The sequence below is a fragment of the Lotus japonicus genome, chromosome 1, assembly GCF_012489685.1.
Source record: "Lotus japonicus ecotype B-129 chromosome 1, LjGifu_v1.2".
NCBI classification, from domain to species: Eukaryota; Viridiplantae; Streptophyta; class Magnoliopsida; order Fabales; family Fabaceae; genus Lotus; species Lotus japonicus.
The window spans coordinates 98,198,367-98,210,749 of NC_080041.1; the positions used below are offsets into that span (position 1 = coordinate 98,198,367).

Genomic DNA, 12,383 nt, shown 5'->3' on the forward strand with positions numbered 1-12,383 from the left:
ATCATTATCCAAGACCAATACTAGTATTACCAAGTATTGATGCTACTTTATGATCAATTTTCTTATGCAAAAAGGAGCAACCTTTGATAAACCCACAAAATCTTAAGCCCAGAAAATACACTCCACTACTATTGTTTTCCTCTTTCAGAGAGAAAGGGAAAAGTTTGGAGAGTGAGATGAATCAGTAGCTTTTGAGTACTGCAATGGTTCAAATATTCTAATATGAATTTGTTTTGTGTTGTCAAATCTCATTACAACATTACACCATTAGATTTCCCCATTTAAGCTTCCCACAATTTAATATCTGGTAAACTAAAATATAGAACATCGGAATCATTTTTTTTCCCGGTGAAAATATAATACCAAATTTAGGTTTTCAATACTGTTATTATTATTGAAAGTAATAATCTAGGAAATAATTAATCCTGCATACATAACAGAATTACTCTTCTGGAAGACAATAATGTATTCAACACTACCAGAGTCAAGGTTCTGGAATTCATTACACAAAAATGTGTTTCAAATTTTAAAGTCAGGAACACTAATATGTATAGCACAACAAATCACCATAAAACCGGGGTATATCTGAATGTTCTTACCATAAATTAAGATTTCAATGAAACATCATTAGCATATTCTGATTTACCACTAGGCAAAAACACCTCAAAAAGTTGAACGACAAGCATAAATCATCCAAAAGCCTAGAAAGGTTCAAATGATAGAAATATGAAGACATTGTTCTCATAAGCAAAGCAGACAAGATTTCAAACTGCTATGAAACAAGATTGTCGGTTATGTCCTTCTTCACCACGATATCCACATTACTGTGTCTTCTTCTCTTGAGGAACAGGTACTCCATCCTACAAATCAAGAATAAGATGTTATAGTATCTCCATATTATATTATATAGTAGTCCATGCTTTCCTCCAAAAAAAAAATCACTCTCCTATTTATGGGAATTTTCACACTAGAACACATTCTTGTCATTTTAGCAGAACTCAATGTGTTTTATATTTAATTGTCATCTACAATTCATCATTAACTAATGTTTTATGCATTGTTAAATGGGAAACTCATAATAACTCAACTTCCTCTCTTTCTTAAACTACTTGTCTTTAGCATTTAATACTTATACTATTGTTGCCTGATGGGTTTACTACTATACATGCATGCTTGTATTTTCTTATTGTTTGATACTAAATTTCATTCTAAATCCAAAACACCGCAGTTGTAATAGTAACTATTAAAAAGAAAGAAAATACAGTTCAAGCTATACTACCACTCTGTATGTAGCAGGAATATCACAGTTCAAATATGTGTGTCCGCGCAGGTGACAGCGGCTGCATATTTGGTTGAACTCTTCTTCAGTTACTCTCTTTAAGGCCTATATCCAAAGGTATTCATTAAACAAAATGAGAGTCAATAGAGCTATATATTTGGGAAAAGAAAAAAAGGAAGCAAGTTATCATAAACTAGACTATGTAATAACCAGACTGATGATACATGGTTACTCGATCAGAGCTAAGAAGAATACATGAAGGTTTTAGTTACATACCCATTTTCGGAAGGAAGATGAAAAGCAAGCCAGTTTACCAACTTGACCACAATCTTCGCAACGTTTGTTAACCACACCATACTCAATACACATCCTGCTATGGATTCTAGGACCATTCCCAAAATACAAACGCAACGGAAGATCTTTCTGCAAAGGTAAGAAAAGGAGTAAAACCAAACTACACATGATAGAATGGATGCCAAGTATGATCAGTTGGCAAGACAGAGTGCTAAAATGAGAGTAGATCTCCATAGCGGTCATGTGCATAACTTGTTCATAATGAGTTGCTCCTAGTAAATCATGAGAAAAATAATATAAACATGCGAACAAATAAAAACATCAAACAAATGAAACCCCAAGAATTTTCAAAGCCCAGTCACGGGATCCCTTTCAGAAAACATTTCCTAGGCTTCACAAGGTAGGCAAGAACAAAATATCATCTCATATCACATCACATCCAAATAGGTTGTTAAGGTCCCACATTGACTAGAGATATGGCAAAAATAGACTTTTAACATGGTAGAGCAACCCTCACCCCTGAGGCATTTTTTGGGGTAGAGTTAGGCCTTGCCTGAAATCTAAGATAGGATAAACACTTCCAGTTGAAAATCCTACATTTTCCATGATCCAAATATATCAAACTGCTGCAAGCTTAGACAAAATCTTCTGCTACTTTTCTAAAATTAATCTCTGGCTGCAATGATTTATGATGAAGATATGCTAATGATAGGTTGCATCGTTTAAAAGTACTTCAAAGGCTATTATGTTCAATGTATAGATTGGTTTCCCCACAAATACTAAAAAATCTATTTCCATGATCATAAATGGATATGGATTTTTATTCATCTCTTTTATAAATGAACTCCTTAAGACTTCTCATTTGAAGGCAGAGACCAAAAACATATAACATTAACTCCCTATAAACCTTTTTCCTAAGGGAATCACTACTGAAGAAAGAAAGAAAGAAATGCTAAACCATGACTAGACAAGGTTTGGTATGTTGCAAGAATTTAAGGCCAGGTAACTTGATAAACGATTACTAAGAAGGAGGTAGTAATATAAAATCACATGGATGATTTTTATATATAACACGTACCCACTCACAAAATCCCTTTGGAGCTTAAAGCATGGACCCAAGCCCACCGAAACTTATGCGGAAATTTACTTTTATTTAGAATAATGGGCACTAAGGATACACATACAACTCTAAACCCATTGGTACGATAGTACGATACCATGTCATGAACCAAGTTCAACTATCCAAAAACTTAAGTTGTTACTTGTTAGGTGAAATCACATGAATGGTTTTTATCTAACAAAAAGAATTAACAGAAAGGAAGAAAGGATTAATGCTCACTCTTTTGGGAGCAGTTTCCATTGCTGGAGTTTCCAATGCTGGTTCCTCAGTTTCAGATGATTTATCCCCCATTTCCATATTAATGGTTTCAACCTACAACCACACAAGTTGCATAGTTTCAATTTTCAGAAAATATAATAACGTACTGCATGTTTTCAGCTATCCTCACAGATCAAATTCAAGTCTTCTTAGAATGGATCATCAAAGTCTTATTCCACCAAAAAGAATAAACAGAAGGAAGAAAGAATTAATGCTCACTCTTTCGGGAGCAGTTTCCGTTGCTGGTTCCTCTGTTTCAGATGATTTATCCCCCATTTCCATATGAGTGGTTTCAACCTACAACCACACAAGTTGCATAGTTTCAATTTTAAGAAAATATAATAACGTACTGCATGTTTTCAGCTATCCTCACAGATCAAATTCAAGTCTTTTTAGAATGGACCATCAAAGTCTTTTCCACCAAAAAGAGGTAGAGGAAATAAATAAACAAATTATACAAATAGACAATCAAGTATAGTTACAATGTTACATATATTCCCTTATTCAGGAAGTAGTTTCCTATAAAAAATTTAACAAAAAAATTTAAAGACACAAATTTAATCAACTTATTCACATCATCATTAGCTCTATATGGATTTTAATCTCCAAATTTATGATTTTTTAAATTGTCATCACATTCATTCTCCAAAGAATTTTTATCAAATTAATCCCTCAAAGATACAAAATCATCACAAAGTATGGTCCTTTTGTCATAACACTATAGTCTCCATATGGACAAATTTGGTGATAACGGTTTATCTTTGAAGGACTAGTTTGGTAAAAAAAAATCTTCAGAGGACTAATAAAGGGAACTTTGATCTTGGATGGACTAATTTGGAGACAAAAATCTTAAAAGGACTACTTTGGAAGCACCCTAATCTTTGACTAACCAAGTTGAGGGTTTACTCGAACTTTTACTGTCAAATAGTAACATTTCAATTCATCATCTAGTATATAGTGGTTTTAGTCCACTCACTGTGTTAGAAAGATAAGTATGTTGGCAGTTTTTAATGTGACCCGGGAAAAATCGTAAAATGCTTACAAAATACTGGTTTCTTTTTTCTCATTTTACCTAATGAGCAACCATGACAGATTGCATTTAAAATTTCACAATTGTTTCAAGCAAGGAAAGATGGAAAACAATTACAGATAGAGAGTAGTTAGAAGGAGATACACCACTCATGCTAATCATTATACTGGTGGAGCACAGAAAATGATTCATCAATGGAGAGAATTAAAAACTCACATCTTTCAACAGAATAAGAGTTGGAAGAGGGTCTGCAAAGCAAAACAGCTCCTCGGAATAGCAGAATGTGTCCCCCGTGATCATGTTCTTGTAACACTGCAATCATAATATCAAATTGTCATTTTAATGGATGTAGAGTGCATGTGTAATTCATAACATGTGCCACCAGCTTAAGTTACTCACAAGGCTTCTGAAAATGGTTTGACTCACAAAGTCATTACTTCATTACAAAGTGTTAGAAACATAACATAACATAACATAACATAACATACAATCAGTTTCACTCAATAACTTAAGTTTTTTTTTTTATATAGCTGGTTCATGGCTGTATTGGAGCCTCTATGACCAAATATCTAGAGTTCGACCATTGTTGCCCCCACCATTCTAATTAAAAGTTAAATGTAGGTTCACCTGTTTATTATCCACGGCCACGCTTTAAGAAAAGTGGAGCACATTGAGAAAAGGAACAGAATTTCAATCTGAGAGAACACTAAAAACATCACAGACCAAGTTAGAAACCTAAGAACCAAAGATATAGGATCAACATTCTTTAGGAGAAGAAAGGAAGAGAGTTCTTCACGTCTTCTGCTGGGAAGCTAGATGTATGATTAGCTAAGGGTAAAGCACCCTCATCGAGGTGGTGAGGTCCAACCCCACAAAAAAAAATCCCAAAAAAGCAAATCAATACCAGTATAAAGAAAATGACAATGTAAACTGCGAAAGCAGACAGATCATCAAACACAAAATAATGACTACTAGTTAGTACACAGCAGCATGCTTTCTGCCATTAAGTTAATTATCCATCCAACAGTCCAACCAAACAGACATCAATTCCTTTCTTCAGCAACAAGCACTGACATTAGGGAAAATCCAGTAGCAACTCTAAATTATGTTCAAGATTAAAGGTTAGCAACCAGATCATGGACTCAGCAGAATTCATGAATGAATTTGAACATTAAATTCACGTACATTGGTAATTTCATTCCATATAAGCAAAGGGAAAAAAGAAAGAAAAAAAAACTAATTTCTGTTCAAATACATGAAAGTGAATTCTGGAAAATCAATTTTCAAAACATTCAGCTGATGGAACAGGAAAAACAATCTAGCAGACATAAGAAAAGGGATTAAAACATTACCCAGATCATTAAAATTAAAACAGACACAGTAATTGAGTTAAAGAATTCCAGTGATGAAAAATTCATTCAATCAACAAAAAACTTACCTTGGCTTGAGGATCATTGTACCAGTCAGCTGGCAAGCTAAACCCATGTTCAAACTCATCCATGTTACCGTCTCAAACACCAGAACACACAACCCCAGGGTATCAAAGATTGCAACTTGAACCCAGCAATGATCCAAACATGATAAATACTCAAATGGGTCAGTGAGTAACGCTTGTTCAGACCACGTGTCATGCATGGCTGAGTGAGTGAATGCCCACAACGTGTAAGAGCAAGGTAACGCTCCAGAAAATCGTGAAGGGGTTTGCTTGTGGTGATGATTTGTTGTTTTGTGGTGTGGGTTTGAAAGTGGGTAGTGAATGATTCTGGTTTCTGCTCTGGTTTTCTTAGCGGCAACTTTTCCCACAACACAAAAGTTAAAGAAACAACGTCAAACACAACATTGATCTTATCACATGAAAATGAAAACTTTTGTCACTAGTAATATTGGCTCTCATGGGAGTTGTCGAAACATGCTTCTTTCCATGACAAGAGTTCAATTCTAGTAGAAACATGTTTGATCCATGAAGATTTTGCTTCCTACTTTCTTGTTTTTATTAAATATCATTCTTTTTCCAATATATTGTGGAAGTTAGTCATTTTATGCAGAAATTTAATCACATATATTAGATTTTTTTAATAATATTTGATTTGATTTAATTATGATATGACAAGTATATATAGCTATTAAACTCTTTAATATTTGGGGGCATGATGTTTAAAAGAAGTTATTTTTTTTTATTTGTGAAAATTAAATCATTCTGTTACCCTCTTGTTCAACTTTTAACAAAATTGGCTTAGGGTTTAGAGAGTGAAAGAGATTTTTTTGGTACATAGAGAGTGAAAGAGATGAGTTTTGAAGAAGAAGATGGCATGGATTTATAAAAGGAAAAAATAATAATGCTTAATGTCATACAGTTGAACGTCACGATATGCACGTCATAAAATGAAGGTCACGAGGAATCCAAATCGTACAATGGTGATAAGTGAGGAAATAAAGGTGAAATGTCAAAATAATAATATCCAATACATTTGTAATCAAGTTCCGAATCCAAATCGATCAAAGATGAGAGGTAATTTCTAAAAAATTAAAAGCAGAAAATATATCCTTCTATTCCGCTATTTCATTCAGGAGGTTTAAGTGTAAGTTGACATTCTCAGTGTTTGGGTTGAGAGGCAGAAAGACTATTAATAACCTCCAAGTAGAAGCTCCAAGATTCACTTCTTTGGCTGATACCTTCCTGACCAAATGGGTGTTGCTTGACATACTTCAACATATTCTCAGCATTTGCCAATCCTTCTAGATATTGCAGAAGATCACCTTCAGCAGCTGTCATAAATAAATTATTTAGTTAAGCATTCCCCTAAGTTTTGGAGAATTAATCCCTAGTAGATAATAGCCCGTCATCAAGAAAAAAGAGTCCATTAATGCATATAGGTAATTGATATTATAAATTTATACGGCAGTAAAAGTAAGCAAAAGAAATTTTATTTTTAATCTGAAAGTATAGGGAAACACTTGGGTAGTTTTTCCATATATCTATCTGTTTACAACAGGGTCAAAGGTATGTTGAAGGTCCAAATCTGGCAGATCAAGTAAAGAGGTTGAGGTCTAAGGCTCCATAATCCATGGATAGAGTAAACACTATCATAATAAAATTTGTTGTCTTCATTTTTTTTCTTGGCCAATATGAGATTCAAGCCAAAAGTTAGAAATAAATACCCTTTTAAGCAGCTTGTAGTTTTCCATGTTCAATAAAACAGCTGTTTGAACCGCCATAATTTTCACTGATAATTTATTTTGTACACCCTTGCCAACTTTTTCTCATAGCAACATTGAGATTAAGTTATGAAAAGAGCATACTATCACTAAAATATAGTAACCCAAATTTTGATTTTCAAAATTGGAACGAAAATTTCCTAACAAAGAAAGCTTTCATCAGGGAGAAATCAGTTTTGATCATCATCAGGAAAATAAGCTTTTAAGTTTGCTTATAGATTGTACTAATCTGACTGAAAGTTATCCTTGAATTTGAGTGCACCCATTAATATTAAGTATTATAACTAACTTGATTTTAAATTATGATTTAGTTTATTAACCACTTATTGGTAACAAGAACTGCATGGCTTTGACCAGATACAACTGCTTATGTCTTAATAAGCCTAATTCACTTCATGCATTATAAGTGAACCTGATATTATAAATTAATCTATCATTTTTCAAGAATATGCCTCTAAGCAAGGCCTGAAAATATTTTTAACAAACAAGTATCAATTGCAAGAGAAATGCTAAGATTCAAATCAACTCCTAGATTTTAAACTTTGTGTTTATGTATTCATATTTGAGATGTGGTTGTTTCAGCTTTAGGAAATGACAAAGACAACTGGGATATTGAACTATTATCAGAATTCAGATTGAAAGACTCACAAAATGATATTCAGAAACTCACCTTTGAAGTAGAGAAGGTTGGATAGGAAACAACACAAAGAGAAACCTCCACAGCGAAGAGTACTAATGCTGGTGATGACCAAGTGTCACTGCAGTGAGGAAATGTGACATTGGGTTCTAGATACCCCGGACCAGTGAGGACTGTGCTTTGCAGTCTGTCCACTTTTCCTTCTTGGCACTTCATATTCTTTTCAACATATCCCACATCACACTGAGAAAATAAAAAATAAAAAGGTTAGCATGTGTCATGTATTTACCCTTTGAGCTTCTTGGCATGGAAAATAGACTATGGATATCCAATGCAGAACCAAGAGAGTCCCTTCTATTCTATCAGTTGATTCTTCCTTTTGTGAATATTATTTTTCATGAGGATCAGCCACATGTATGTAACTCAGAACAAAGAGATATAATAGTAGTACCTTTTGGAAGTGGCAAACTTGGAAGTGCTATCTACCAAGTGAGCAGCTTTACTGAAGAAGGTGAGCAGCCTAGTGGCGATTACAACAGCCTCAATCTCTCCTTGTTTTACAAAAAAAAGATCTAAGCCTACAGAATCTAAAAAAGGACCAAAGGTTCTTATGCAAAATGTAAAATAAACTGCATGCATATGCTTATAAAACATATCAGGAAAAATGGTCTAAAGAAGCTATCCTAATTGCCAAAAGGTTATAGATGGAAATATAAACATATTGCGCCTGTACACAGCCCCAGTGGAGAGCACCACTACCAAGGTATTTATTTTCCAAATCCACTTAAATTACCAAGATGCATCAAAGGAAACTTGATTCAGGTGTCTAAGGAGCATCCATGATAGATTGCATTTAATATTTCACAATTGTTTCAAGCAAGGAAGGAAAGAAAATAATTACAAGGGAGAATTTAAAACTCACATCTTTCAACAGTATAGGATTCGGAAGCAGATCCACAAAGCACAACAGCTTCTTGGAATAGCAGAACGTCCGCCGTGTCCAAGTTTGTATAACACTGCAATCATAATTTAAATATTGCCATTTTACCTGGTGCTTGTAGTTTGAAGCTTGTGCCACCACAGTAAATAATCAAAGTGGAGTGCTAGCAATGCTCTCTTTCCAACACTCACTCATTGATTGGTTGAGATTCATGTGGAACCCATAACTTAAGTGGACCCCATATGAATTTCAACCAATCAATGAGAGAGTATAGACAAGAGAGAGTTAAAGTGAGTGTTGCTAGGATTTTTCATAATCAAAGCAAGGCTTCTAAAAATGGTTCGGAAAAGTCATTACTTCTTAACGAAGATATTGAGAAACATGCTTTTAAACTTCTACAAGTTGACAACAAAAGTTCACTCACCTATGTTCACCAATCTGTAGAGTAGTCTCCTTCATGGCCATTAACAACCAAATGAACCCAATCAAAAATAGGTTCCTCCATGTTAGAAGTGTGTTAGTAGTCAGTTGATTTAACACAACTGTGATCAGAGTTTACTGTTGTAGTTTGTGTTGTTAAGGAATTCTGTTAAGATTCACTTTCAATTCAGTTACTCTCTCGCTATCCTTTCACTCAGTTACAATTCCAATAATATGGTATCCGGAGCCATTTGATTCAGCCATGGCTACCGATGCAGTTACACCACCACCGCGACGTCACCAGACTCCACCATTTCAAGCAACCCGACCACTTCCAGCTTCTGTGGCCACCAATCCAGCGTCCCAAGCGGTGCGACCACCGCCGCCATCTCTGAATCAGCCAACTTCAACTTTTGCGGCCCCCGATCCACCGATCCAAGTGGCATGACCACTGCCTCCTCTGAATCAGCCATTCCAGCTTTTGCAGCCACTGATTCACCATTCCAAATGGTCAATGCAACACCCTTGTGAGATTTAGTTCTGTGCATTTTGCTTTAGTTTTGTTTTGTGTTTTGACTGGTTAGTCTTACCCTTAATGCTTAGCATTGGATGTTAGAAAGGGGAAGGGATGGATGACATGGTATGTAATAGACATTTCCCACTCTTTTTAAGTACCCTGAGTAAGTGTAACAGTCAAGAAAAGAAAAGCACATTGAGAGAAGACACATAATCTGAGAGAAACACTCAAAAAATTACAGACCCAAGTGTGAAACCTAAGAACCCACAAAAAGCACCAACATTCTTTGGGGAAAAAAAAGATAAGAGTTGTTCACTTCTTCAGCTGGGAAGCTAGATTTAGGGATCAACAAAGGGTAAAACATCCTCACCCAGACCCTACCGCATAAAACTAATCCCTAAAAAACAAATCAATAACAGTATAGAGAAAATGGCAACTTAAACTGTCAAACCAGATAGTTCATCAAACATAAAAATCATGATTACAAGTTAGTACACTGCACATTAAGTTAAAGACATCAATTCCTTTCATTAGCAAGAAGCACTGACATTGGGAAAAAAAATACAGTAACAACTCTAAATTATGTTGAAGATTAAGAACATGAACACAAAACTGTGAAATGACAACTGATGAGATAGAAGAGGTTAGCAAACATATCAAAGAAGCAGCATAATTGATGAATAGATTTGAGCATTAAATTCACATTGATTGAAATTTCAATTCCATATAAGCAAAGGGAAAGAGAGGGAACTGCTTCTTGTTAGAATACATGACAAAGAGGTAAAGCAATCTAGCAGACAACAGAAAAAGGAATCAAATTTAAAACCCCCATCTCCATAAGTCCATAACTCAGTTCCCAAATCAATAAAATTAAAATAAACCCAGTAATTGAGTTAAAGAAATCTAGTGATGACAAATTGATAGAATGAACAAAAAGCTTACTTTGGTTGGTAAATTCAACTCAGATTGATGATGTTCAAAGCCTTCCATGTTGCTGTCTGAAACACAAGGCAAGAATACACAGCTCCAGGTATGAAAGATTACAACTTTAATCCTTCAATGGTCCAAACATGGTAAATACATAAATGAGGTGGCGAGTAACGCTTCTGCTTGTTTGTTCACACTAGATGCCAGCATTGCTGAGTAATCGAATGCCCACAACATGAACGTGTACTAGCAATGCTGCACAAATGGTGAAGAGGGTTTCCTTTGGAGAAAATAGCCATTTTGGTCCCTGGTTGTGTATAGCGGTGACAGAATGGTCCTCAGCTTTTAAAAATGGTCGTTTTTAATCCTTGAATGTGTCGACGTCGGTCAAGTTGGTCCTTTGTTCAGTTTTCCGTTAGTCCTGAGACGGAAAATGTCAAATGTCATGTTTTTTTACACATTGGCATCTTACGTGGCTCTCCAACAATCAGAATGAAAGTAAGTAAACACATTCAGGGACCAAAATGACGGTTTACTCCAAAAAAATCACTTAACCATCATCTCCAACCTCATCTTCATCTTCATCTTCATCCTCAATCTCACCTTCTTATTTCATTATTTCCAGAAAACAAACACAAAATCTCAAATCTTCGTCCTCCATCATCTTTTTCCCTATTCAACCATTAAACTTTAAAAAAGTTCATCATCTGATCCCACATCCCATATATATTTTATATGATCCTATCTTGGTCCTAATCTCATTGGTAGGCATTGCTTATCTGCTCTATTTGCCTATCACCCCCACTCTCCCATACATGTACATCTCAGCGAGTTCCTCAATTTCCATTATCCTTCCTTGACTCCATTTCAATCAATACCAATGCACTGCTAATCACACCCTCATACAATCACTACCTTCAACCCTTTCTTCTGATTCTAGCATCATCCCACTGTGTAGTGTATGCAATTAACCAAAACTCAAATTTAGAACCCACACTGAAAGAAACCCCCAATATGAGTTTTGTGAATCTCAACACATGGGAACGCCCAAGTTTCGTGATGAACCATGCTACCAGATCTAGATCCCCAACTTTTTACCTCTTCCATGGCCTTAGGAAGATACCCATTTCGCCAATTATCCCCGCAAAGCCCCAAAGGTACCAACTCTGTTCTTCTTCAACTGTTTCGGCGGTGATGACCAAGGAGGAGACGGTGGAGGCTGAGAAAGAAAAACCCACCTTCAATTTCAAGTCCTACATGATTCAGAAGGCGACCCAGGTTAACCAGGCCCTCGACGACGCCGTTTCGCTCCAGGACCCTCTCAAGATCCACGAGGCCATGCGCTACTCCCTCCTCGCCGGCGGGAAGAGGGTCAGGCCGGTTCTCTGCCTCGCCGCCTGTGAGCTCGTCGGAGGGGCCGAGCCCATGGTGATTCCAACGGCGTGCGCCATCGAGATGATCCAAACCATGGTATCAAGCAAAATAATGAATAAAAAGACCCAAAAATGAAGAATAAGAATATGAGTAACATGAAGTGAAGAAACTCTTTTTTTTGGTTTTTAAAGTTTAATGGTTGAATATGGAAAAAGATGATGGAGATGAAGGTTTGGGGGTTTGTGTTTGTTTTCTGGAAATGATGAAAGAAGAAGGTGAGATTGTGGATGAAGATGAAGATAATGGTTAAGTGATTTTTTTTTTGGACTAAACCGTCATTTTGGTCCCTGAATGTGTTTACTTACTTTCAT

The 12,383-nt window shown here is 35.7% G+C and overlaps 2 protein-coding genes across 2 annotated transcripts; one reads left to right on the forward strand and one right to left on the reverse strand.

Moving 5' to 3' along the window:
• Nucleotides 1-592: 592 nt before the first annotated feature.
• LOC130728218 (uncharacterized) lies at nucleotides 593-5,937 on the reverse strand. Its single transcript, XM_057579603.1, has 7 exons — nucleotides 5,420-5,937; nucleotides 4,198-4,293; nucleotides 3,171-3,248; nucleotides 2,913-3,005; nucleotides 1,556-1,702; nucleotides 1,280-1,384; nucleotides 593-860 (listed from the first exon to the last, which is right to left on the reverse strand). Exons 1-7 carry the CDS (start codon nucleotides 5,480-5,482, stop codon nucleotides 822-824), a joined length of 621 nt encoding a protein of 206 aa, XP_057435586.1. The 5' UTR covers nucleotides 5,483-5,937; the 3' UTR covers nucleotides 593-821.
• A 5,715-nt stretch (nucleotides 5,938-11,652) lies between these two features.
• LOC130714370 (geranylgeranyl pyrophosphate synthase, chloroplastic-like) lies at nucleotides 11,653-12,147 on the forward strand. The gene has a single exon (XM_057564273.1). It carries the CDS (start codon nucleotides 11,653-11,655, stop codon nucleotides 12,145-12,147), a length of 495 nt encoding a protein of 164 aa, XP_057420256.1.
• Nucleotides 12,148-12,383: the final 236 nt, after the last annotated feature.